This window comes from Garra rufa, chromosome 9 (genome assembly GCF_049309525.1).
Source record: "Garra rufa chromosome 9, GarRuf1.0, whole genome shotgun sequence".
NCBI classification, from domain to species: Eukaryota; Metazoa; Chordata; class Actinopteri; order Cypriniformes; family Cyprinidae; genus Garra; species Garra rufa.
In genome coordinates this window covers 46849111-46874749 of record NC_133369.1, presented here as the reverse complement: position 1 = coordinate 46874749, position 25639 = coordinate 46849111, and the positions used below count along the sequence as shown (strand labels likewise).

Below are 25639 nucleotides of genomic sequence, written 5' to 3'. Positions count from 1 at the left end.
CGAGTTTCCCATCTATACATCTAGACTTCTATTAAGGATTTTTATATAGATATATATAGAATAATGTAATGTTATACACACAGATATGTATGCCACTGTTCTTCATCAGTATGGATTGCAGATTTTTTATTTTGTTTTATTTTATTTTATTTTGTGTGTGACTTGTACATATTCACCTAAAAATAAAATCAATTTTCCACCCTCAGATTTCAAACTTGCATTAATTTGTAACATGTTAGGAACAATGTTAGTCTGTCATCATTCATCTTAATTAGAAATACGCAAAGGGAAAAATAAGGTGAACATTTCCGCATAACCTCTACCCAGACTAGACTAGCCCTTGAAGTTCCTCCCACTTTCAGATTTCCGGGATGCAGCGATACGAAGCGAAAGTAAAAAGCATCGGGCTATGCTGTCGCTATATGAAAACAGAAAATTTTGATTTTCTTGATGGAACATCATTTAGATGAATTAAGAGTAGCTGTCCACAGATACATTTCCACGCAGGTGAGTGTTACAGAATTTTGGATATTTCATTTGGGATATTCGTTAGACATCCATAGACGTCTTTTCTTCAGCATTAAATGATGTGTCATTGCAAAATAGTGGTAGTTCATGCTGTATCTGTAAAGCTAAAAATGGCGAGATCGACAAGTTAGGGAGTGTCTTAAAAGTGCAAATCGTACAAATATCCATAAGTTTATAGATTATCCTAGTTTAATAATGTATAAACCGTGTAATAAATAAGATGGTTATTATATTAAGTTTAGATAAGATTTAGACAAAATTTAAATTTCATATGATGTATATCTTTGTCTATAAATCTACATAACTCTGTGGTCATGTGAACCAGTGAGTCACACTGTAATTTGTACAGCTGTAATATTTTCACACATCATACATGACTTGGATTTTGGAAATATGATTGTGTATTTTTGGTGATTTTTTTTTATTTTTTATATTCAGATGTGTATAACTTCCTGGTAATGTGACCTTGTGTTCCCACACCCACTGTGTTATTATATTCATAAAAATCTTTCACACATCATACATTAATCTTTTTTTTTTTTTTTGGAATATATCTTGATTTAATTATTTGAATTAATGGAAACATTTTTACATCTTGGTCATGTGACCTGATCTTGTTATTCACAAACATTTCTCATGCAAAAAAATTCACATTTCTATATTAACTGACCAGCAAACATTTATTTTAAGTACTATTGTCAAATTGTTATACTGTTAACTTAGTCCTTGTGTAACTTTTTTTTTTTTTGTAGAAAATGTAAGAACAGCCATAATTTGATTAAAGTTGAATTGTACTGTTAATTTCTTCGGCCATTAAATCAGCTTGTCTGTAAGGCCATTTTAACATTTCATTAAGTGAAAGTTTGCTCAATATGTATAATTTTCATGAGATTTAAAAGATTTAAAAGCCATGGACAGCTTACAATACAGGGAAAGCTCAATTACATTGACCACTCCACTACATTTAATTCACACCATAACATGACCATTCAAATATTACTGCAAAAGATATTAATTATTGGGGAAAAACTGTTTTGAAATCACCAAAGACATATTACCTCAAACAACTGCATGAGAGATGTTCAACAAATACCAATGAATATACAGTCAATGTAGCAACATGACAAGGAATTTAAATAAGTTTTAAATAAAGTTTTCAATATTTTAAAAATGTTCATAAAATCAACAAACACATTTTCATAAAACCAGACGAATGTACAAGAGGCATGTTTATGAATATAATACAGTGGGTATAGTAACATAAGGTGACATGAAAGTTATGTAGATTTAAATGTTTCAGAAATTAATGAAAAATACAAAAAAATGGTATTTCCAAAATTCAAGTCGTGTAGATTGTGTCACAGAAGTGTAAAGGCAAAATGTTATTACTTCTAGTTAATAGCCCATTCAAAACTTTACATGGTTTGTTAATTCACACCATAACATTAGAAATATTTTTGAATCTTTGAAGTATTTTTTGTTTATTATCATCATGCACTTTTATGACCAACCTGTTCATGACAGTCCTCTAATTAGAATTTGCATTCAGAAGGCCAAGACTAACATGCTAGAAAAGATACAGACAGACATTGTTTAACAATGTTAAACTGTGACAATCTTCCTTTTAAAAACTTGTTTTCTCTCTTGAATTAGCCTCTGATATCATACTTACAGGAGTTTATCATATGGTTCAAAGAGTTGATTTTTTTTCTTGCAAATTTATCAGCACAATATAGGCTATATATATAGGCTGTATATAATATGATGATAGTTAATACCGTTAGTTTTACATTTTTTGCTTTTACATTCAACCTCAAAACTTTGCCATCTAAAAGAATTGGCACATTATTTGTTTTAAAGTCTTTTGTAATTATTATTAACTATTTAATTATTAATTATTATTATTAACTTTGTGTATCAAAGTTGGTCTTTTAGGTTAAGATTTAAAAGTGGTTAAAATATGATTTCCATGCACAAATGGCACAATTTCCTGAAAATTACTTTTTGTAGAATAATTAATTTAGCATTATATTTTACCTTGCCTTCATATTTTGTTTCAGTTCAGTCCAGATGCAAAGATCTAAGCCATCTGAAGTTGTGTGTCATTGAGGAGTGACCGGTCGATGGATCCTCCACATAACTTTAGTGGACAAACTGATCTTTGACTTAGGTAAACTTACTTACACTAAACCATTTATCTTATTACTTATACAGAAATAACTGTTTGACTTAAGGTCTTGTACACAATGCATTTCAAAAGATGTTCTTTAAAAGATCTCAGTTAAGAGCTCCAATACGTACAGTAGATGTGCACTTGCTGTTAAGTCTCAACAGCATAATACATATACATTGAATAATTGAATAAGTCACCTAAATCAATTCATTACAAAAGTCATGAATACAGTAGTGTGTGATTTACTGTACATTCACTTACGTGTTAAAACTTCAATGCATAGACCAGAACTGCCAGAGCCCAGATGTGTGTCCATGAAGAGTGACTGGTCAATGGATCCTCCACGTAACTTTAGTGCACACACTGATCATGGATTTAGGTAAATGCCTGCAGTAACTTTTTCTGGTAATTTCCAGAGAATGACTTATAGTGAACTTTCACTTTGCATAAATAATTTTTATCACAGTGTCTGATTCTAAATCCACTTCCTGTATTGTTTCAGTTCAGTCCAGAAGCAAAGACCAAAGTCATCTGAACCCAGCTGTATGTCCTGGTCAGTGAATCCACCACATGACATAAGAGGACGCACTGATCCTGTGTATAGGTAAACCTACTCAGAAACACAGAAACAATTATTCACTATTGGTGCTGTAATCATTTTAATTATCAATGCCTGTATCATGTGCCTTTCAGAATATATTATTTGCAAGACCCTAATTGACAGCTATGATATGTGAATATATATCAGTTGCACTTGCTGTTAGGTTTCCAACAGCATAATTAACATGAATGAAGTAATTCAGTCACTCATATGATGTTATTATAGTCATGAATGAGTATGCGAATCACATGCACTTGTTGTTTTCATCCCTTAATGCCCAGACCGGACCCACCTGAACCCAGCTGTGCTTCCACGAAGAGTAACTGGTCAATGGAACCTCCATGTAACTTAACTGGACACACTGATTTTGGGTTTAGGTAAATGCTGTGCCAAACTGTTTATCTTGTTACATCTATATTGAAACAAAAGGAATTGTTCAAATTTATTATGGTAAAATGTCTTCAGTGCCAGTATGTAATACATTTCAGATGGAGATCTTTAGGGTGCCCCTGTTATGCAATTTTCAATATTCTTCTACTATAGGTTCACATGCATAAAAAAAATGTTATTAGTGTGTAATTTCCTCACATGGAAGAAAAGGTAACAAATCTGTCACTGACTCTTTACATCCTCATGTTTTGGTAGATAATACAAAGAGGTTTTGCTTTTTTTAGTGCAGAAAACAGCATATTCTAGACATTGGAGCAACACAAACTGAGCTCTTCAAGGCCACAGCTAAACACATTGCTCGTGGACAGACCATTATGCAAATTTGTTACAAACTTAAGTAGGTTTGTGCAGAAACGTAAAGGATGGAATTACTGATGACTCATTTCAGCCAGTTTCGAAACGGTTCTTTCTTCTGGGAGACAATAACTTAATTTGTTGTGCATTTTGTAGAAATGTTATGTTCACAAATCACTATATTACACACTACCTGAAAAATAATATAAAAAAAACAACAACAACAAAAAAACATAACAAGGTCACTTTAATTAACAGCTTGGATGTGGATGTGAACGCCATAACAGTTGCACTTGCTGTTATGTTTTCAATTATTCAGTTACAAAGACAATTTAATACAAGAATGTGTGAATAACATTTACTTGTTTTCATTTTTAATACACAGCTCGGACCTACCAGAACCCAGCTGTGTTTCAGTGAAGAGTCACTGGTCAATGGAACCTCCAAGTAACTTAAGTAGACACACTGAATTTGGCCTTAGGTAAATCCTGTTTATCTTGTTACATGTATATAAAAAAAATGAATTGTTAAATTTTTATGCTGTAAAGTCTCTTCAGCACCTGTATACAGCGCATTTTAGATAAACATCCTAAAATGCCCCTATTATGCAGTAAGGTTCCTAAATATGTTTTTTTTTTTAGATCTTATACTATAGGTTTACATGCATCAAAACAAACAAGCTAAAAAAATGTCATTTGCTGTACATTGGAGATGAGATGTAATAAGTGTGTAATTCCTTTACATAAGACGCAACAAATTTTTCACTGACTCATAACATCCTTGTGTTTTGGTAGTACATGCAAAGAGGTTTTGCTTTCTCAGTGCAAAAACCCCCCAGTATATTCTAGTCATGGAAACAACGCAAACTGAGCTCTTTAAGGCCACAGCTAAACACATTGCTCGTGGACAGACCATTATGCAAAATTTGTTACAAAACTATGTAGGTTTGTGCAGAAACGTAAAGGATGGAATCACTGATTAATTTCAGCCAGTTTCAAACCAGTTCTTTCTTCTCCATTTGTTGTGCGTTTTGTAGAACTTATGTTCATAAACCACAATATTACACACTACCAGAAAGGTAAAAAAACGAAAAAAAAAAAAAAAACACAACAACAGTTGCACTTGCTGTTATGTCTCCTGCAGCATGATACATATTAGTTAAATTATTCAGTTACCAAGACCATTTAACCCTCCTGTTATCCTTGGGGTCAATTTGACCCCATTCAATGTTTAACGTATGTACATATATAATTGACTTTTTTTTTTTTTTTTGCTTCAGATTGAATGACTTTTCCTAATTTAATGGGGAAAACTTGGTAAACATAAAATTAACATGATATTATTTTTTCAATGCCCTGTACACATTTTGTCACATCGGTGTTCTTTGGGGTCAATTTGACCCCAGGTTCTTTTAGCTGTATAAAACATAAGAAATATAAAAATTTTTACACACATTTGTTTTGGGTGATATTGAGGTCACTATAACATGCTATGATTTTATAATATGCACTATAATTTTATATGTTAAGTATAATAAAAATAAAATAAAAAACTAACACAACCATACCTGTAGTATTGCGAGAACCACTGTCAATTGAATTGCTCTCTCAATTGAAAATGGCCTCTACGCAAAGGTTTTCTGTCAGTGAGATTTTGTCACAGGTGTTTGACAGTGAAAGTGGGGGGGTGTGTTTCAGAGTGTTGTTAAGTAGTCAACAAAGACATCAATTACCTGACACTAACCTTTTAGAAAAAAAATATCATATTCTAGAGGTTTTAAATTTGGGGTCAAATTGACCCCAGTGGATAAAAGGTGTTAGCGGATTTTAGGGTAACAGGAGGGTTAATACAAGAATGTATGAATAACCTTTACTTATCTTCAATACACAGCTCGGACCTGCCAGAACCCAGCTGTGCTTCCATGAAGAGTCACTGGTCAATGGAACCTCCAAGTAACTTGAGTGGACACACTGAATTTGGACTTAGGTAAATCCTGTACCAATCCTGTTTATCTTGTTACATGTATATTATAAAAAGAAATTGTTCAAATTGAATGCTGTAAAGTGTCTTCAGCACCTGTTTTAATGGCATTTGACGACACTGCGCTGAAATCACTGTTCTGGTCCGGGGCTATAAACCACCACTCCATCGACCTCCTAGAGCGTCTACCCCCGATCCAGAGCACAGCCAGATCCAAAACCCAGCCCACCATCTCCCGCTGTGTGGAGCCAAAGCCCACCAATGATGGAGAGCCTGAGCCCTCAGTGACCAACGAGCCATCGCTGCATGGAGCGACAGAGCTGAGGACCGTCTCAGAGACATCAGTCTACAGTAGGTGCGAGAGCCAGCTACAATGCCCAGCATGAGGGAAAAAGCTGTGGACAGCGAGATTGCAGAGAGGAGCTCCACCCACTGCACCATTGCTGAGGGTAAGCTGATTTTGGATCTGGAACTGTGGAACTCTGAAGGAGAGTTTATGGATTTGAATGCAGACCTGCTCCCTCTCCTCCCTCCTGTGTCAGAGTCCTCTGTCACTCCTGTTTCCATGTCAAGCCCAGAGAGGGCTGCTGTTCCTATGTCTGGCCCAGGGAGGGCCACAGATCCCGAGTCCATCCCAGGGAGGGCTATTGTTCCTACGTCAGGCCCAGGGAGGGCCTCAGATCCCAAGTCTGGCCCAAAGAGGGCTCCTGTTTCCCCGTCCAGCCCAGAGAGGGCTCCTGTTTCCCCATTCAGCCCAGAGAGGGCTCCTGTTTCCCCATCCAGCCCATAGAGGGCTCCTGTTTCCCCGTCCAGCCCAGAGAGGGCTCCTGTCTCCCCGTCCAGCCCAGAGAGGGCTCCTGTTTCCCCATTCAGCCCATAGAGGGCTCCTGTTTCCCCGTCCAGCCCAGAGAGGGCTCCTGTTTCCCTGTCCAGCCCAGAGAGGGATTCTGTTCCTGAGTCCAGACCAAAGAGGGCTTCTGTTCCCAAGTCCAGCCAGGAGAGGGCTTCTTGTTAGGGCTTTTGTTCCGGAGTACAGCCCTAAGAGCCCGGAGGCTCACAAATTTTGGTATCACCTCTTTTTGGATTATTAAAGACTGTTGCTTGTTATTATCCTGTGCCTCCACCTTCCTTGCTCCTCACAGTAGCAATCTTGACACAGCTAACCACATTGTTTATGGACAGACCATTATGCAATTTTCTTACAATCTTAAGTAGGTTTTTAAATTTTAGTAGGCATTTGAATGCAGACCTGCTCCCTCTCCTCCCTCCTGTGTCAGAGTCCTCTGTCACTCCTGTTTCCATGTCAAGCCCAGAGAGGGCTGCTGTTCCTATGTCTGGCCCAGGGAGGGCCACAGATCCCGAGTCCATCCCAGGGAGGGCAATTGTTCCTACGTCAGGCCCAGGGAGGGCCTCAGATCCCAAGTCTGGCCCAAAGAGGGCTCCTGTTTCCCCGTCCAGCCCAGAGAGGGCTCCTGTTTCCCCATTCAGCCCATAGAGGGCTCCTGTTTCCCCATCCAGCCCAGAGAGGGCTCCTGTTTCCCCGTCCAGCCCAGAGAGGGCTCCTGTTTCCAAGCTCAGTCCAGAGAGGGATTCTGTTCCTGAGTCCAGACCAAAGAGGGCTTCTGTTCCCAAGTCCAGCCAGGAGAGGGCTTCTTGTTAGGGCTTTTGTTCCGGAGTACAGCCCTAAGAGCCCGGAGGCTCACAAATTTTGGTATCACCTCTTTTTGGATTATTAAAGACTGTTGCTTGTTATTATCCTGTGCCTCCACCTTCCTTGCTCCTCACAGTAGCAATCTTGACACAGCTAACCACATTGTTTATGGACAGACCATTATGCAATTTTCTTACAATCTTAAGTAGGTTTTTGCAGTAATGTAAAGGATGAAATCACTGGTGACTTATTTCAGTTAAAAACCGGTTCTTTCTTCTGCGAGACAATAACTCCATTTGTTGTGCATTTTGTAGAACTTTAATGTTAACAAACCAATATATTACACACTACCTGAAAGGTAATATCCAAAAAAAATAAAATAATAATAAACATAATAAGATCACTTTAATTAACAGCTTGGATGTGGAGGTGAACACTATAACAGTTGCACTTGCTGTTATGTCTCCAGCAGCATGATATATATTAGTTAAATTATTCAGTTAGAACATTCAAACATTAAAAAAAGTTATTGATATAAAAATGTGTGAATAACATTTACTTGTTTTCATCTTCAATACACAGCTCGGACCTGCCAGAACCCAGCTGTGTTTCCATGAAAAGTAACTGGTCAATGGAGTCTCCATGCAACTTAAGAGGAAACACTGAATTTGGGTTTAGGTAAATGCTGTGCCAAAGTGTTTATCTTGTAACATCTATATTAAAACAATAATGATTTGTTTAAATGTAATGCTGTAAAGTGCCATGAGCACCTGTATGCAATGCATTTCAGATGAAGATCCTAAAGTGCCCCTATTATGCATTTTTAAAGGTTCCTAAATTTGTTTGTAGAGATATTCATTATAGGTTTACATGCATCCAGTCCAAAAAACAAAACAAAACAAAAACAATTTTTTTTTTTTTTTTTTTTTTGTGTTACATTGTAGTTGAGATGTTGTAAGTGTGTAATTCCTTTACATAAGAGGTAACATTTTTTTTTTTTTTTTTTTTTTGATTTATAGATTGTTAACATCCTCATGTTTTGGTAGTACATGCAAAGAGGTTTTGCTTTCTCAGTGCAGAAAACAGCATATTCTAGACATGAAAACAACACAAACTGAGCTCTTCAATGCCTAAGCTAACCAATTTGTTACAAACTTGTGTTTGTGGCTGGAATCACTGATGACTCATGTCATGCAGTTTAAAACCGGTTCTTGCTTTGGCAGACAATAACTTCATTTGTTGTGCACTTTGTGAAAATGTTATATTCAAACAGCTATATGACATATGTTAGGGTTCTGCGTGCTGGACAGACGAGATGTGAGACGAGATACAAAGACAACGATATATTTAATATAATCTTCAATGGAACAGGCAGTGACACAGAGATATATCCACACACGAGGTACAACGTAACATTAGTAAAGACCGACAGAGAACTCAAGATACAGACAGACTTATAAAGGGTAACTAATGATTATAGACAGGTGAAGGGGATCATTACAAACGAGGGCTAAACCAAATCACACAGATCGACGGGGGAAGACAATGGGAGAAACAAAGTGAACAGACAGACATAATGTAACAACATACTACCTAAAACTTAATATTCACAAAAAAATGGGCATTTTAATGAACGGCTTGGATGTGGATGTGACAATGCATATGGATGTATATCAGTTGCACTTGCTGTTATTTCTCCAGCAGCATGATACATATTAATGAAATTATTACCAAGAACTATCAGTGAATTCATATAAGAAGAGCTTGTGAATTACTTTTTCTGTTTATTGTCAATTTACAGAGAGGACCCGCTAGCATCCTGCTGTGTGTCCATGAAGGGTAATAGGTCAATGGATCCTTCACTTAACTTCAGTGGATATACTAATCTTTGGTTCAGGTCAGTGGTTTTCAATTCCAGTCCTCGCGCCCCCCACTCTGCTTATTTTGCATGTCTCTCTTTAAACCAATGCACTTTTTCTTCTCTAGCTTGATTCCTAATCTAGTTGTCAAACAGACTTAGAATTGCGTATAATGAATATTGTTGGCTCCTTGATAATTTACTTTTGTTTATCTTTTATAAATCGCTTTGGATAAAACCATCTACTAAATACATGGATATAAATGAAAACGTAAACCAAAAGAACAAAACCCAGCATAAAACTGTAAAATGGGAAAAATAAACGTGTGTAATACAGACATTAAAAGCAGACAAATTAAAATTGTCAGATCCTGGCACTATGTAAATCTTTTTGAATAAAAGCATATGTGACCCTGGACCACAAAACCAGTCATATGGGTAAATTGTTTTTAATTGAGATTCATACATCATCTGAAAGCTGAATAAATAAGCTCTCCATTTATGTATGGTTTGTTAGTTGTTTGTTGACCATATTTGGTTTCACTTTATTTTGATGGTCCCACACATTCTGTTGACTATAAGTAACATTGCACCTACATATCTACTAACTCTAACTGAAGAGTATTAGTAGAGTGGTAAATTAAGGTTAGATTAAGTTGACATGTACTTGCTACTTAAGTTACTTATAGTTAGTAGAATATCTGTTGGGAGACCATCACAATGAAGAGTTAGAAAATATTAGACAGTCTTCTAATCAGGGTATCCGCGGGGTTTTAAAAAGTATTAAAAAGTGATAAATCAAAATTGTCAAATTTAAGGCCATTAAAAGTATTAAATGTGGTCTCAAAGGTATTATTTTTTCCAAATTAGGTATTATTTTTTCAGACTATCAGGTGTCCTATTCTGATTGAAATTCTATCTGCGTTCGCGTTAGTTCGTTTAAATATGGGCTTTAGCATATCTGGGGACATGATCAAAGATCTTTCGTCTCCGTCTCAACTTATGTTTGATGCTGACGTCATATTCAGTGGTCGTTCGGCAACATCTCAGAACACAGAAGTTGCTGGCTTAAGGCGGCCGTACACGGTGCGAATTCGGACGGTCGGAAGACCGTATGGCCACGCACACGTCACGAATGACTTTTTTTACGGACGCAGTGGTACACGGCACGATTTTAAAACCTGCCGATTTCCAAGGCAATCGCATTCTGAGAGGAAGGCTGTGTATAATATACTGTGTATGTAGGCTACTGTTAAATACAACTGCTCTCTGTCTATCTCTTTACTGCATTTAAAAAATATGAGCCGTGACTCTTTGCTAGACATGCAGGAAGTACCGTCCGATCACCCTTGCGTGTGTACACTCGTTGCAAACTTGACAAAACTTCACCTTTACAGCAGTGTATATATATAGTCCCCGACCCTCTTCCTGACCCGCATGTTTAATATTTGCGACTGACAGCAACAATTATATGCGGTGGAGATTCGTTCACTGTCAAACATCATTCGGCATTAATTAGGTAATTTTGTCAAAAGAAATGTTCTTGATTACAAGAAAAATACAGATTTTTCTTGTTGTGATTTATTTTGTCTTTCCTTTATACAGATTTAAATAGTTTCATTTTCGAAGTAGGCTATACTCTAAATTATGTCGGTGATTCTCCGATGTAAAATATGATCAATAATTTTTTTTATTTCGATCTACACAGTGTAATAAAATGTAAGGAAAAGATTAGCCTATAGCCCTAAATATATATAGACCACAATCTAATTCCCTTTTTTCTTAACTTTTAACTTCCTCTAAAAATTATCAAGAATATTAAATCAATTTAATAGGCCAGCTGAACGAATTTTCTTTTACAAACATATCTAATGCACTTCAAAATGAAGTTTTCATATATAAATTCAGGAATCACGAATATGACTAAATAATATTATTATATATATATATTAATTATATAGCTATAATAGTTGTATCAAACGAATAATTTAATTATAGTGCCTGAATTTATTTGATTTCGTTCGTTTTCGCTCTCTGGAAATGTAAAGAAAAAATACCGTTTTTACTTGGAATCGTTTTTAATCCCTGGGTTTAAACAAGCATAGGCCTATACATGAGATTTTATATATATTTGTTTAAAAATAGTGCTAGAAATTGTATAATTAAGGAAATTAAAGACAATAAAGACAGTAAAATGTGTCTAATAATTCCAAAAAGAAAGAGAACAAAAAAAGATGACATTACTGAGCTATATTCCTTTAAAAGTAGCCTATTAAAATGGTGCAATGGCATTGCTCAGTTCAACGTGTTGGGAAATAGGCATTTTGTCCTGCATCAGCATTTATTCAACAGTTAATAACGCTCAACATTCAAAAGGTGGGCTATATTTTGTTCAGCCAATAAATAGTAGGTCAATGTATTTCATAGAAAATTGTCAAGTAGGCTACTATATAAATTACAACGGTTTGATTGGCATCTTTATTTCAAACGACCCAAACGACCGCGACCCGAATATCATAAAAAATATTTTTGGATGACTCAACCCGCGCATCACTGCACTGCACCCCCAGCACCCCCATTTTTTCTTTTGCCCAGAGCCAGGGCTCGCTGTTCTTGCCAAAGTTCAGCGAGTTTATCCTCTTTCTTGATAGTCCAAGTCGCCGTGGCGCTGTCATGTTCATCTTGTTCTGTGGTTTCCTTTTCTTTAGCTTCTGATTGGTCATTTCCAGTTTGATCAACAAATCGGCTCGTTCAACAGCACACGTCACGTTTTCAATCCGACAGCTCCCGAAGTTTTTTGACATGTTTAAAAATGATCGTGAGGTCGGGAAGTGCTCGTAAGGCACTCTGCTCGTCTCGTAATTTCTCACACACCATACGAGCCCCGACCATACGAGAAGAGACGATTACCTCCGATAACCAAAGAAATCGCATGCGAGCTCGTACGACCTCAAAAATCGCACCGTGTACGCCCGCCTTTACGTTTTATTTTAGACTTGCTTCAAGGCATATCTTCAACGACTGGACAACCATCGTCGTCTTCATGGGCAAATGCAAGTTTTCTGGTAGCTGGGTGAACGACCCAGCGTTTAAGGACTGTTTTATTTTACTAGTTACTAAGTGAAATAAATATGTGCAATATGTTGTCAACATCAGTCTCTAAATCTATTCTTTTTTTGTATGTTATATATGTCCAAATCTGTGTAAATAATAGAAAGGTCGCTGATTAACACTTGCAATTCAGTGTCGTGATGGTTTTAAAAAAAATTCTGAAGGTAGTAAAAAAGGTATTAAAAAGTAGTAAATTTAACTTAAGGATTGCTGTATATACCCTGTCTAATATTCTAATGCGAGAATCTCAACGCTGCATCCTGGTGGACATTTTGGGGAATGCAGCCACATGACCCGGTGTCTGAAGAATGTGTAAAATAACTCCAATATTATTGTGCCACGTATCCCGTGACATCATAGTATAAACCCAAAAGTAAAAAAGGGCACCTGCTGAATACGTCATTAACTTTTGTGTCACGGTGATTGCTCCCCTTCCTAGGGTTTTTAAGTAGTGGTCTCCTTGAGCCCTTACTTAGACAGTGCTGTTCTCTCTGGGTTGAAAGTAGATAGCCCACTCTTTGTGGTCTGGGCAGCCTTATAGGAGGGTTTACCGGGTTTTTCAGTCTAGCTGTGTGGGACTGGCTGTTCATTTCTTCCCTTCTTAGGGTTTTTAAGTAGCAGTCTCCTTGAGCCCTAACCTAGACAGTCCTGTCTCCCCTGCTAGGGTTGTAAGTGGACAGCCCACACTTTGTGCTCTGGGTAATCTCTGGTAGCCTTCCTAGGATATGTATGTGCTTGCTCATGAGTGTGATAGCCCACTTTCTGCGGTCTGGGCAGCTTCGCGGAAAGGTTTACCTGGTTTTGATCCCGTTGGGTAGCCCCTTCCTAAGTATCTGAGCATGTAGTGGTCTCCCTGAGCCCTTGCCTAGGCAGTGCTATCTCCCCTGTGGGGTTTTAAGTAGATAACCATCCCCTTGGTCTGGGCAGCTCTTAGGAAGGTCCTTTTTCATAAGATCCTTTAAATATAGCTATCTGCGGATAGCTGTGTCCTAGCTGGGATTGTTGGTAGCAATCTTGAGGAATCCTGTAGGCTTCCAGCTTCTCAGTGGTCTAATGTATTCTGGCTACTATTGCTCACATAGTATAGCTATCTGAGGATGGTTGTGTTCTTAGCTTGGTTAAGGGTTTTTCCTTATCTGAATCGGGCTCTCTCTTTCTACCAAGTTTGGTGAGCAGCCTGAGGCATCAGTGGCTTGGCCTCTTTCTGAGGAAAGCTTTCGTGTATGTCTTTCACCTCTTTGGTGCTCTCCCACCAGGTGGACAGGTATGCGCCTCAGCATGGTGTGATTGGATATTGTTCCCCAAAGTGTCCACCAAGCATGAGACGCTGTGTCCCCTTGCCATGCTTTTGGCTTGTCTGTTATCTCTTCAGACAACGGATTGGTGACATATTTATAATTTTAATGTATTGCTCCTTTTTCATGGTGACGTTTACTGTGATTAAGTTCCCACCACCATGTTTGATAGTGGGGATGGTGTTCTTAGGGTTGAAGGCTTTTCTTCTTTTTTTACGTCTTCTTCTTTGTCCAGATGAGTATTTGCAAAGACAAAGACGGGCTTCTGTGTGCCTTATCTGGAGAAGTGGTGTCCTCCTTGGTCTGTGTCTGTGGAACCCAGCGGTGTGCAGTGTCCGTTGGACAATTTGCCTTGAGATTTTGCCACCACCAGAGCCCAGATTCATCAGGATGAATTGGATTCTTTTTTACTTCTCTCACTATCCTCCTGGTCAGCACAGGTGTCACTTTTGGCTTCCCACCACGTCCTCTGAGATTTTTCACAGTGCGGAGCGTCTTCTATTTTTTAATAATACTTTGCACTGTAGCCACTGGAACTTCAAAACATTTAGATATGGTCTTATAGCCCTTTCCTGACTTGTGAGCAGCCATAATGCGCAGCCACAGGTCCTCAGTGAGCTCCTTTGTCTTAGCCATGACTGTCCACAAATCAATAGCAGAGACCTTCTGTTTTTCACCTGTTGAGTTGATTAAAACAGCTGTTCCCAATGAATCAGGGTAATTAGGATGCTTCAGAACAGCTTGGACTATTTGGAATGGAATAGAACTTTGGATTTTCCCATAGACCGTGACAGTTTGCAAAGGGTATGAATAATTTTGGACATGCCAATTTTTGTTCAAATGTATATCAATTTTTTTTTTCTACAATGATGCCTCTTGTACATAGTCTTATTATCTTTTGGGAGAAGCCTGAGTCATTACCGGTCCAAAAAAACTTGCCAGTTGAATAAAAGTAACTTTAAGTCAGATATGAATAATTTCAGACTTGAGTGTATTTATAGTAGTAAATTTACAAAATATCTATTTGGAACATTATCTTTAGAATGTGTTGTTGGCTATTGCTACAAATATACCCATGCCACTTACTGTATGACTGGTTTTGTAGTACAGGGTCACATATGTCAAATACATACATGTAAATATAAACATGTATAATCAATAAAATGTTAACACAGGGTTTACCTAAACCAGCGGTTTTCAATTCCAGTCCTCCAGTCCCTGAATGAGTGCTCCACAAAAGAGTAATCAAATATACTATATGAAGTATGCCTATATATATGCATATACCACATTTAATAATAATAATGTGTTATTTTAATCTTACAGCCATGACCCTCAACATGCTGAAGCCCTCAAGACATTTAGATCAAATCTGAGGAATAAGTTTCAGTGTCTATATGAGGGAACAGCAAAGCAAGGAAACCCAACATTCCTGAATGAGACCTACACAGAGCTCTACATCACAGAAAGTGATTGTGGAGAGATCAATAATGAGCATGAGGTGAGACAGATTGAAACACAATACAGAAGAGCAGCAACAGAGGATACACCGATCAAATGCAATGACATCTTTAGACCTTTACCTGGACAAGACAGAGCCATCAGAACTGTGCTGACAAAAGGAGTCGCTGGCATTGGAAAAACAGTCTCTGTGCAAAAGTTCATCCTGGACTGGGCTGAAGGGAAAGAGAATCAGGACATCCAGCTCATATTTCCACTTCCTTTCAGAGAACTCAACTTGGTAAAGGACAAAAAACTCAGTCTTTTAGATCTTCTTCATGTCTTTTTTCCTAATACTAAAGAAATGGAAATATCTAGTGACAAACACAAAGTGTTGTTTATCTTTGATGGTTTGGACGAGTGTCGTCTGTCTCTGGATTTTCAAAGCAATGTAAGGTTGTGTGATGTTAATGAATCAGCCTCAGTTGATGTGCTGCTGACAAACCTCATTTTGGGGAATCTTCTTCCCGCTGCTTTCATCTGGATTACATCTAGACCAGCAGCAGGTGGTCTCATCCTCTCTGAGTGTGTCCATCGAGTGACAGAGGTACGAGGCTTCAATGAGTCACAGAAGGAGGAATACTTCAGGAAGAGAATCAGTAATCAGAGTCTGACCAATATGATCATCACACATCTTAAGTCATCAAGGAGCCTCTACATTATGTGCCACATCCCAGTGTTTTGCTGGATCTCAGCCACTGTTCTAGAGAAGATGTTGAGTGAAGCAGAGAGTGGAGAGATTCCCAGGACTCTCACTCAAATGTACACACACTTCCTGATCATTCAGGCCCACATTAAACATGAGAAGGACTATGAGAATAATGTGAAAGATGAAGATATGATTCTCAAACTGGGGAAACTGGCTTTTCAGCAGCTGGTGAAAGGCAACCTGATTTTCTATGAGGAAGACCTGAGCCAGTGTGGCATTGATGAGACAGAAGCATCAGTGTACTCAGGATTGTGCACTCAGATCTTCAGAGAGGAGTTTGGCTTATATCAGGGGAAAGTCTTCTGCTTTGTTCATCTGAGCGTTCAGGAACATCTAGCAGCTCTATATGTGCTGCTTTCATTCCTGCTGTACAAGAGGGATGTACTGAATGAAACTGTCAGCTCAAAACATGCACACAAGTTCACATGTCACACAATCTCTGACCTGCACCATAGAGCTGTGGACAAGGCTTTACAGAGTAAGAATGGACATCTGGACCTTTTCCTCCAATTTCTTCTAGGTCTGTCTCTGGAGTCCAATCAGATGCTCCTGAAAGTCCTCCTGACACATGTTGGAAATGTCTCGTACAGCAAAACAAAAACGATTGAGTACATTAAAACGAGAATAAGAATGAATCCATTGCCGGAGAAATCCATCAATCTGTTTCACTGTTTAAATGAACTGGGTGATCATTCTCTGGTGAATGAAGTCCAGGAGTGTCTCAGATCTGGAGGTCTTTCAAAAACCAGATTGTCCTCGTCACAGTGGTCAGCTGTTGTATTTATTTTATTAACCTCCAAGCATTTGGATGAGTTTCATTTGAGTAAATACATAAGCAGTGAGCAAAGTCAAGATCACATGGCACCGGATGAAGTCCTTCTGAAGCTCTTGCCTGTAGTTAAAGCCTCCAGATCAGCTCAGTAAGTAGCACTTTGGCCTGATTTTTAAACTAAAGATTTAATTTCCACATTAAGAGTGAAACTGGAGATTAGGATGCTTGGCTATGTCTTGGTTTAGGTTTTGAATTTTTTGTCACCTATGTTGTCTGTGAGACCACAACTATTGCAGATATGTAAAGAAACCAATCAACTGCGGCATGTGAATAATGATGCACAGTGAGGGGGGAAAAAACATTTGATCGCCTGCCGATCTTGTATGTTTGCCCACTGACAAAGAAATAATCAGTCTATAGTTTTAATGGTAGGTTTATTTGAACAGTGAAAGAAAAATCCAGAAAAACGCATTTAATAAAAGTTATACATTTATTTGCATTTTAATAACTGAAATAAGTATTTGACCCCTTCACAAAACACGACTTAGTACGTGGTGGCAAAACCCTTTTTGGCTAGGCCACCAACATGGTTCTTCTTGAGCCACTCCTTTGTTGCCTAGGCTGTGTGTTTTGGGTCATTGTCATGCTGTAATACCCATCCATGACTCATTTTCAATGCCCTGACTGAGGGAAGGAGGTTCTCACCCTCTCCATCGTTCCTTTGATGTGGTGCAGTTGTCCTGTCCCCTTAGCAATAAAACTTCAATTTGCGAATAATTGCACAAACTGTTTTCACCTTCTCACCAAGCTGATTAGCGATGGTCTTGTAGCCCATTCCAAAAGTGTGTAGGTCTACATTCTTGTCCCTGACATCCTCGGACAGCTCTTTGACCTTGGACATGGTGGAGAGTTTGGAATCTAATTGACTAATTACTTCTGTGGACAGGTGTCTTTTATACAGTTAACAAGCTGAGATTAGGAGCACTCTCTTTAACCCTCTAAGCGCCAAAGTCGGAGAATTGCGGCAAGACGTCATACCCATTGAAATAGACTGTAGTTCCTAATACGGTGTAATTTCTCATTTGTATTCCTAACCACTAGATGGCAGACATGTAGTACTTCGATTCTAGACCAAAATTACATCTTGTTCCTGTTCAAAGTATTGGCGGAAATCATAGAGAAAGCGAGCGATCTTCATTGATGCGGAAGCAGTACAGTTCATAGCGTAAATAGAGTAAATTGTCAGATTTGTGAGGAGAAAAGCACCAAACGGCGCACCACGAGAAAGTGTTTACAAAGCATAACCAGCGATCATTTCGTCCCTTTGCCCAAAAGGAATGGGGGTGGCAGGGGTGAATATGGTCATAGTGCACACAGGGGTATAGTAATATTCTAATAATTTAGTAAATTCTTCTGTTTTATTGTTGGTTTCCTCTATTCTCATCCATTTGATCATTTTACTACTATATAGTAGTGTAATATGTAATATTTTTGTTTTATTGTTGGTGTTCTCTTTTTTGATCATTTGGAATGAGGATAAAAAAAATAAAAACATACAAATAAGTTCAAACATCCATTTATTATCTTTTATTTCCTGAATATTACTTGTAAAATGATCAAACAGTTGGCTACTGTTCACATGCATTTTATTACTACATCGAATAGTAATATAGTAATAATTTAGTACTTTTTCCTGTTTTATTGCTGGTTTCCTCTTTCTGATTATTTGAAATAAGGATAAAAGACAAAAAAAATGAGCAAATAACTTCAAACATCCATTCAATATTTATTATTTCCTGAATATTATTATGAACTGATCAAACAGTTGGCTACTGTTCACATGCATTTTACTATATAGAATAGTAATAATTTAGTACTTTTTCCTGTTATATTGTTGGTATCCTCTTTTCTGATAATTTGGAATGAGGATAAAAGACAAAAAATGTGCAAATAAGTTCAAACATCCATTCAATATCTATTATTTCCTGAGTATTACTGATGAACTAATCAAACATTAGGCTACTGTTCACGTGCATTTTACTATATAGTATAGTAATATAGTAATAATTGAGTAATTTTCCCTGTTTTATTGTTGGTTTTCTCTTTTCTGATCATTTGTAATGTGGATAAAAAGACAAAAAACTAAAAAACATCAATTCAATATCTACTATTTCCTGAATATTATGAATTTCAATAATGCCGCCCCCATGATGACGTCATAATATGCAAATTAGATGAGAATATTTACACCCCACATCAACTTTTGGTGATGCCCAACATTTTTCTAATTTACGAGATCTCTATCTTTAAGCCCTTTCAAGCCACAAGCTTTTGAAATCTTGATGTCAAAATCCAGCATTTTTCAAAAAAAAAAAAAAAAAACCTGGCGCCTAAAGGGTTAAGAGAGTGCTTCTAATTTCAGCTTGTTACCTCTATAAAAGACACATGTGAGCCAGAAATCTTGCTGATTGATTGGTAATACTTATTTCACTTATTAAAATGCAAATCAATTTAGAACTTTTTGAAATGCGTTTTTCTGCAATTTTTTTATTGTTTTTGTTGTTATTCTGTCTCTCACTGTTAAAATAAGCCTACCATTAAACTTATAAACTGACCATTTCTTTGTCAGTGAGCAATCGTAAAAAAATCAGCATGGGATCAAATATTTTTTCCCTCAATGTAACTATGTCAGATTTGTACTGTGACATCTAGAGTTTCATGACAGAACTTGGATTTATTTTGCTGAGGTACTAATACTATCGTTTCTGCTCTGTGACACATTGTACATTTGAATTTTATAGTTGTTGCAACCGCTGTAATTACTATTATTGTTGATGAAGCCCACTGTCTTTATGTTCTGAACTAATAAAAGTGAAGAGCATGTCATTGTTCTGCAGGTTGAGTAATTGTGGTGTCACAGCTGAAGGTTGTGCTGCTCTGGCTTCTGCACTGAGATCAAACTCCTCACACCTCAGAGAACTAGATCTGTCTAAAAATAAAGTACAAAACTCAGGAATGAATGTGCTCTCTAATGGACTGAAGGATCCTCACTGTAAACTGGAGAAACTAATGTAAGATCATACATTAATCTCCAATGAGACAAGAATCACAATTTTCTAAGGGTGTTTATAACAAGATTGTGCCATTGTTCTGCAGGTTGAGTCATTGTAGCGTCGCAGATGAAGGTTGTGCTGCTCTGGCTTCAGCTCTGAAATCAAACTCCTCACTCCTGAGAGAACTGGATCTGACATGGAATAATCTAGGAGATGCAGGTTTGACACTTCTTGCTGCTGGACTGAAGGATCCTCACTGTAATCTCGAGAAACTGACGTAAGATCGTACATTAAATCAAGACCCTTTACTCAAAATTTCTCTCATCCTTTACTTGCCCTCCTGCTGTCCCAGATGTACATTGTTTTTTTTCTTCAGATGAACACAAATATTTTCAGTAAAATAATCAATTTCTGAGACTTTACAAAACAAATGGATAGAAGCCCCAAAGCTAAAGCTTCAAAAACTTCACAAAGCAAACAGCAGTAATTCATAGCAGTGCACCTGGTGGATTAAACCATATGTTTTGTATGAAAAATACAAATATTATAATCTTTTTGCAACTATATCAGCTTCTGGTCAGCTGTGTTTGCTTGTGTTCATCTAAAGAAACAATGCAATTTAAAATAATTTTTATATTATGGCATTGTTCAGTAGTTCCTGCTGAACTAAGAGAGTGAAGCATGTCATTGTTTTCTGCAGGATAAGTTACTGTGATATCACAGATGAAGGTTGTGCTGCTTTGGCATCAGCTCTTAAATCAAACCTGAGAGAACTAGATCTGACTGGGAATAATTTAGAAGGAGGTCTGACACTGCTCTCTGGTGGGCTAAAAGATCCTCATTGTAAGCTGGAGAAACTAAGGTGAGATCATACATTAATCTCAACATAAAAATGTAATTGAAAATTTGCCAGTATGTGACTGAATGCAGTGCCCTCCACAAAGCTTGGTAACCCTCACTCTTAAAAATAAAGGTGCTTCACGATGCAATAGAAGAACCTTTTTTCTCTAAATGATTCCATAAAGAACTTTTAACAACTGAAGAACCTTTCTGTTTCACAAAAGGTTCTTTGTGGCGAAAGAAGGTTCTACAAATTATAAAAAGATAAGAAAGAGATGGTTCTTTAAAGAACCTTTGACTGAATGGTTCTTTGAGGAACCAAAAATTGTTCTTCTACAGCAGTGTTTCTAGACCCTGGTCCTTGGCACCCCCATCACTGCACATTTTGTATGTCACTCTTATCTGACACACCCATTTCAGGTCCTGGAGTTTCTTCTAATGAGCAAAGTCAAATCAGGTGTGTTTGATTAAGGAGGCACACAAAATATGCAGTGTTGAGGAACACTGTTCTATGGCATTGCTGTGAAGAACCTTTTAAAACACCTTTATTTTTAAGAGTGTTGGCAAAAAAAAAAGAAACTGATTAAAAAAAACATTTGCATTGTTCATCATTCCATCTATCATTTAAAATATTCAAAAACATCTAACTTTTGAATTTAAACATTTTTCTCAAATGTTTACCACAATTATTGGTGCCCCTTCATTTACTAGTGCAATTGCTCTTTCTCTTCTCCCATAAAGAATGCTTATAGGTGAGACAACATGGCAAGTGATCTTGTACTATGCGCCCATACAGGATCTTTCCATTACATCCATTACATTTTTATCACACAGTTTTTGCGGGATTATGTTAGAAGACTGGGATGACCATAACAAAACTTTTTGTTTTCTGGTAATTGTACCATTTTTGTGTTGATTTTTGAATCATTGTCCTGCTGAAGAGTCCAATCACAATCCAGTTTAAGTTTCCTTGCTTTTTAATTCTATGGCATTATGTATCCTAAAAAGTTGTCTGGAAAACAGTTGACGCTGGGACTTAATTAACAGGGCATTCAAGTCACATCGGATAGAGTTGGTTGCACATGAACGGCACCACAAAGTTGAAATTACGAGTAGGAAACTCTGAATTTTCTTTAAGCCCAGAGTTTCTGAGTTGGGCGGCATATCAGTGACAAAACATGTTGAATGCAATGAAGCCAGAGCCATTGAGAGATACCATAAATATGCATCATCTGTATTAATGGTAAAGTTGTAACTTGAGGTTGTAATAACGACTTACCAACTTGTAAATACAAACTTCTCAGGAGAATTTGAATGCAACATAAGACCACTTTTGTTTCTCATCACCTAGGCCAGGGGTGCATAATCCTGCTCCTGCAGAGTTTAGCCCTAGTCCTAATTAAACACTACCTGAACCAGCTAATCATGGTCAGCAGACTCTCTAGAACAGGGCTGGGTAACTTTGGTCTCTTACACCGCTTTTTTGCAATAACCATTTTACTGTCGTATGTGTGTAAACATATTGTTCTCTGCAGGTTAAGTGATTGTGATATTACAGCTGAAGGTTGTGCTGCTCTGGCTTCAGCCCTGAGATCAAACCCCTCACACCTGAGAGAACTGGATCTGACTGCTAATAATCTAGGAGACAGAAGTGTGAAGCTGCTCTCTGCTGGCCTGAAATATCCTCACTGCAAACTGGAGATACTTAAGTAAGATCATGCTTATTAATCTTAACTAAAACAAGACAAGCTCAATTTTACTCTGGAACTTTCTGAAGTTTCTTTGATTCAATGTGAAATTACCCTATACAGTATATGTGACTGAGTGTTTAATTGTTCTGTAGGTTGTGGGATTGCGGTATCACAGATCAAAGCTGTGCTGTTCTGGCTTCAGCTCTGAAATCAAACCCCTCACACCTGAGAGAGCTCAATTTGTTGGGAAATAAACTTGGATATAGAGGTTTAAAACTGCTCTCTGAATTAAAGGATAATCCACAATATAAACTGGAGACACTGCTGTAAGTATTATTGATTCATGTCATATATTATATTATATCATATCGTACACTTTATTGCCAAAAGTATTGGGGCACCTCCTTCTAATGAAAAGGTTTTACTACTTTAGTAATTTCCACAAGTACAAATCTTAATGTTTAAGCATGTAATGATATTCTAGGGAATTGTGTGCTTCAGATTTTATAGAAACAGTTTAGACAGGACCCTTTCTATTCTAACATGACAATCCCTTTGTGTATAAGGCAAGGTTCATAGAGAAATAATTGACTCAGTCAGTGTGGAAGAACTGTACTTTCTGCATAAAGCCAAGTCCTAATCCAATCTTAACTACTCTGGTGTGACTTTAAATGCAGACCTTGAGCCAAAATCTCATCCCCAAACACCAATGACTTGTACACTATGGACAAAAGTATTGTGACACCTCCTTTTTTAGAACAGAAAAAGGCATTTATAAAACTGTGGAAACAAAGATGGAAACATAATTCATGTATTTAAATTGTATTCAAAAATTATATTTCCATCTCTGTTGCACCAATTTTGGAAGTGTCTAAAATGACTATAACGATATGTACAAGTCATTGGTGTTTGTTGATGAGTTATTGGCTCAAGGTCTGCATTTAAAGTCCCACCAGAGGTGTTCAGCAGGGATTAAGACATGGCTTTATGCAGACCAGTCAAGTTCTTCCACACTGACTGAATCATTTCTATTTGAACCTTACTTTATACACAGAGGCCAAACTGTTGCTATAAAATTAGAAGCATAATGAATTAGAATGAAGATTTACTAAAGTAGTTAAACCTGTTCATTAGAAGGGGGTGTCCCAATACTTTTGTCAATATAGTGTATCATATGATATCATAATTTTATTTGAACTAGTTGATCCCCTGACCATGATCCACAGTGCATTTTTATTTTGTGTTTTGTTTTACTGACAGGTATTAAATGATGTTTAATGGGGCCAACACAGGGTCATTATCATCAAGTCACTGTGACCTAACTGGTGTGAATGTGTGTTTGTGGTATTACTATTAATGACTTAATTGTAAATATTTTGTAATAAAATCTTCCTCCCATTCATGTTCTGGTGGACTGTTTTTATCAGTATATAAGTTAGACTCGAATGGCAGTTAGGAACTGTGACTTTAATTTGTGCGTGCTATGTGGCTATATGACGTTAGAGCTCAGAACTGGGAGTACATCGATCTAGTATGATTTCACAGGTGGGAAGTCACAGGTTTGACTGCTGCTCCAGTGCACTTTCATGGGTAGAAGGTTTGAAAAACACGGGTAACGGGTTGCCTGGAACGCGGCATGAGGCCTTGCGTCAAACGTAGGAGCATCTTCCAGTTCAAAGTAAACAAGCGGGATGTTACACTCATTCATTAAAAAGTTGGCAAGAGTGAAGAGCAAATGAAGCCCTGTGAAGCACCAAGACTTTCCTCTGACTGTTTCGGGAAAAGTACAAAGCTTTGAGAGTGTCAAATACAGTGCTATTTGGTGGTTAGTAAAAAATAAAGCAGTAAAAAGTCCGAAATCGCTCCTATACCCTATTCACTATTCCCTACATTAGTTCACTCATACAGTTCACTTAAAGCAGTAAATTAAAACGAATGAGTGAATTTGGAAACTAAGTGCGTGGGAAGGACTGCCGCTTTTTGCATAGTTTGCTTGCTGTTTAATAATATAAAATGGATGATTCAGCTGCGGGCGCCATCTTCTAGTAAGACGCGGGAATTCAATCGGCACGACTCTCACAGTGCATTATGGGTTATTTCTAGCCGTTTTTGTTGTGCATTTTGGGATTGCACTCGAGAATGTCCACTATGGTTTCGAACACGACTTAAAATGGCTGTCCCCTCAAATAGTGCCCTATTTGAGGGTATAGGGGGCAATTTTGGATACAGCCTGTGAAGTGAAGCTCCGTAGGAAGAATCATTCACCACAATTTCCATAGATCAACTCGTGTTGCATGCACAAATAAAAGCCTAAGCGTGTGAGTTTGTTATTGAATTTCCTTATTAAACAGTGTCATTAATAAAAAATGTATCTTTAGTTAATCTACACATTATGTAATTATTTACAAAAAAAAGTCCTGTTTAAAACATAAACAATGCACAATACACCCAACACCATTTTAAAATTTTAGAATTTTTTGAATATTTTTTATAGCCTATGTGAGAACAAAGACTACACAAAAAGAAAATCTAAAGTATATGCATATGTTTTTATGGACACTTCTGCGCAATTTTATGCATGGAGAAATTATTACTTTGTTAAAATTGTAGTGTTTTTGTTAAGACATCTAATCTATTAGTAGTCAATGTAGATTCAAAAACAAACAAAAAACAAAACAAACAAACAAAAAAATACATAGGAACTTAGGGAAATTAATCATATGTTTTAATTCATTTTCTAAGTAAAAATACAATTATTTCCAGCTCTAAAAACAAAAATTATGATTTTTCAGGATATTTTCGATGGCTCACATGGGCGAAAGACGAGGTGAGTGTTTTTTATGTTTATATTGGTATGTTATGGTATGATGTTGTATATTGTTGGACTGTTACTCTAACAATAATAAATGTGTGCAAGTTAACAAATGTATAGCCTACTCCCAGTTAAATATCAACAATTTGTACAGTTTCGCAAATATTGTAACGAAAAAGTCGATCACTGAGCTGCTCCAGATCCGCTGCTGCTTTCACCCAGATGGCTGCTGGTCAGGAGGTTGGAGGACAGTGTGGTGACTACATCCAGAAAGCACTGTCAAACCCAACCCAGCCATGGAGTCCAGAGCTGCCTGGCAAT

The 25639-nt window shown here is 37.3% G+C and overlaps 1 protein-coding gene across 1 annotated transcript; it reads left to right on the top strand.

Annotated features, from left to right (window-relative positions):
* The first annotated feature begins 376 nt into the window (after nucleotides 1-376).
* LOC141342222 (NACHT, LRR and PYD domains-containing protein 3-like) lies at nucleotides 377-23908 on the top strand. The gene is made up of 16 exons (XM_073846626.1): nucleotides 377-507; nucleotides 2589-2698; nucleotides 2985-3080; nucleotides 3204-3305; nucleotides 3584-3679; nucleotides 4432-4527; nucleotides 5937-6032; nucleotides 8260-8355; nucleotides 9479-9574; nucleotides 15268-17070; nucleotides 19820-19993; nucleotides 20079-20252; nucleotides 20676-20837; nucleotides 22351-22524; nucleotides 22659-22832; nucleotides 23767-23908. Exons 3-16 carry the CDS (start codon nucleotides 3016-3018, stop codon nucleotides 23771-23773), a joined length of 3315 nt encoding a protein of 1104 aa, XP_073702727.1. The 5' UTR covers nucleotides 377-507; nucleotides 2589-2698; nucleotides 2985-3015; the 3' UTR covers nucleotides 23774-23908.
* Nucleotides 23909-25639: the final 1731 nt, after the last annotated feature.

Excerpts from the sequence above, each read along its gene's own strand:
- LOC141342222 (XM_073846626.1), top strand. The coding sequence starts at position 3,016 with ATGAAGAGTGACTGGTCAATGGATCCTCCACGTAACTTTAGTGCACAC. Across the intron at positions 20,253-20,675 it reads TGTAATCTCGAGAAACTGAC|GATAAGTTACTGTGATATCA; the intron begins GTAAGATCGTAC and ends TGTTTTCTGCAG. Across the intron at positions 20,838-22,350 it reads TGTAAGCTGGAGAAACTAAG|GTTAAGTGATTGTGATATTA; the intron begins GTGAGATCATAC and ends TGTTCTCTGCAG.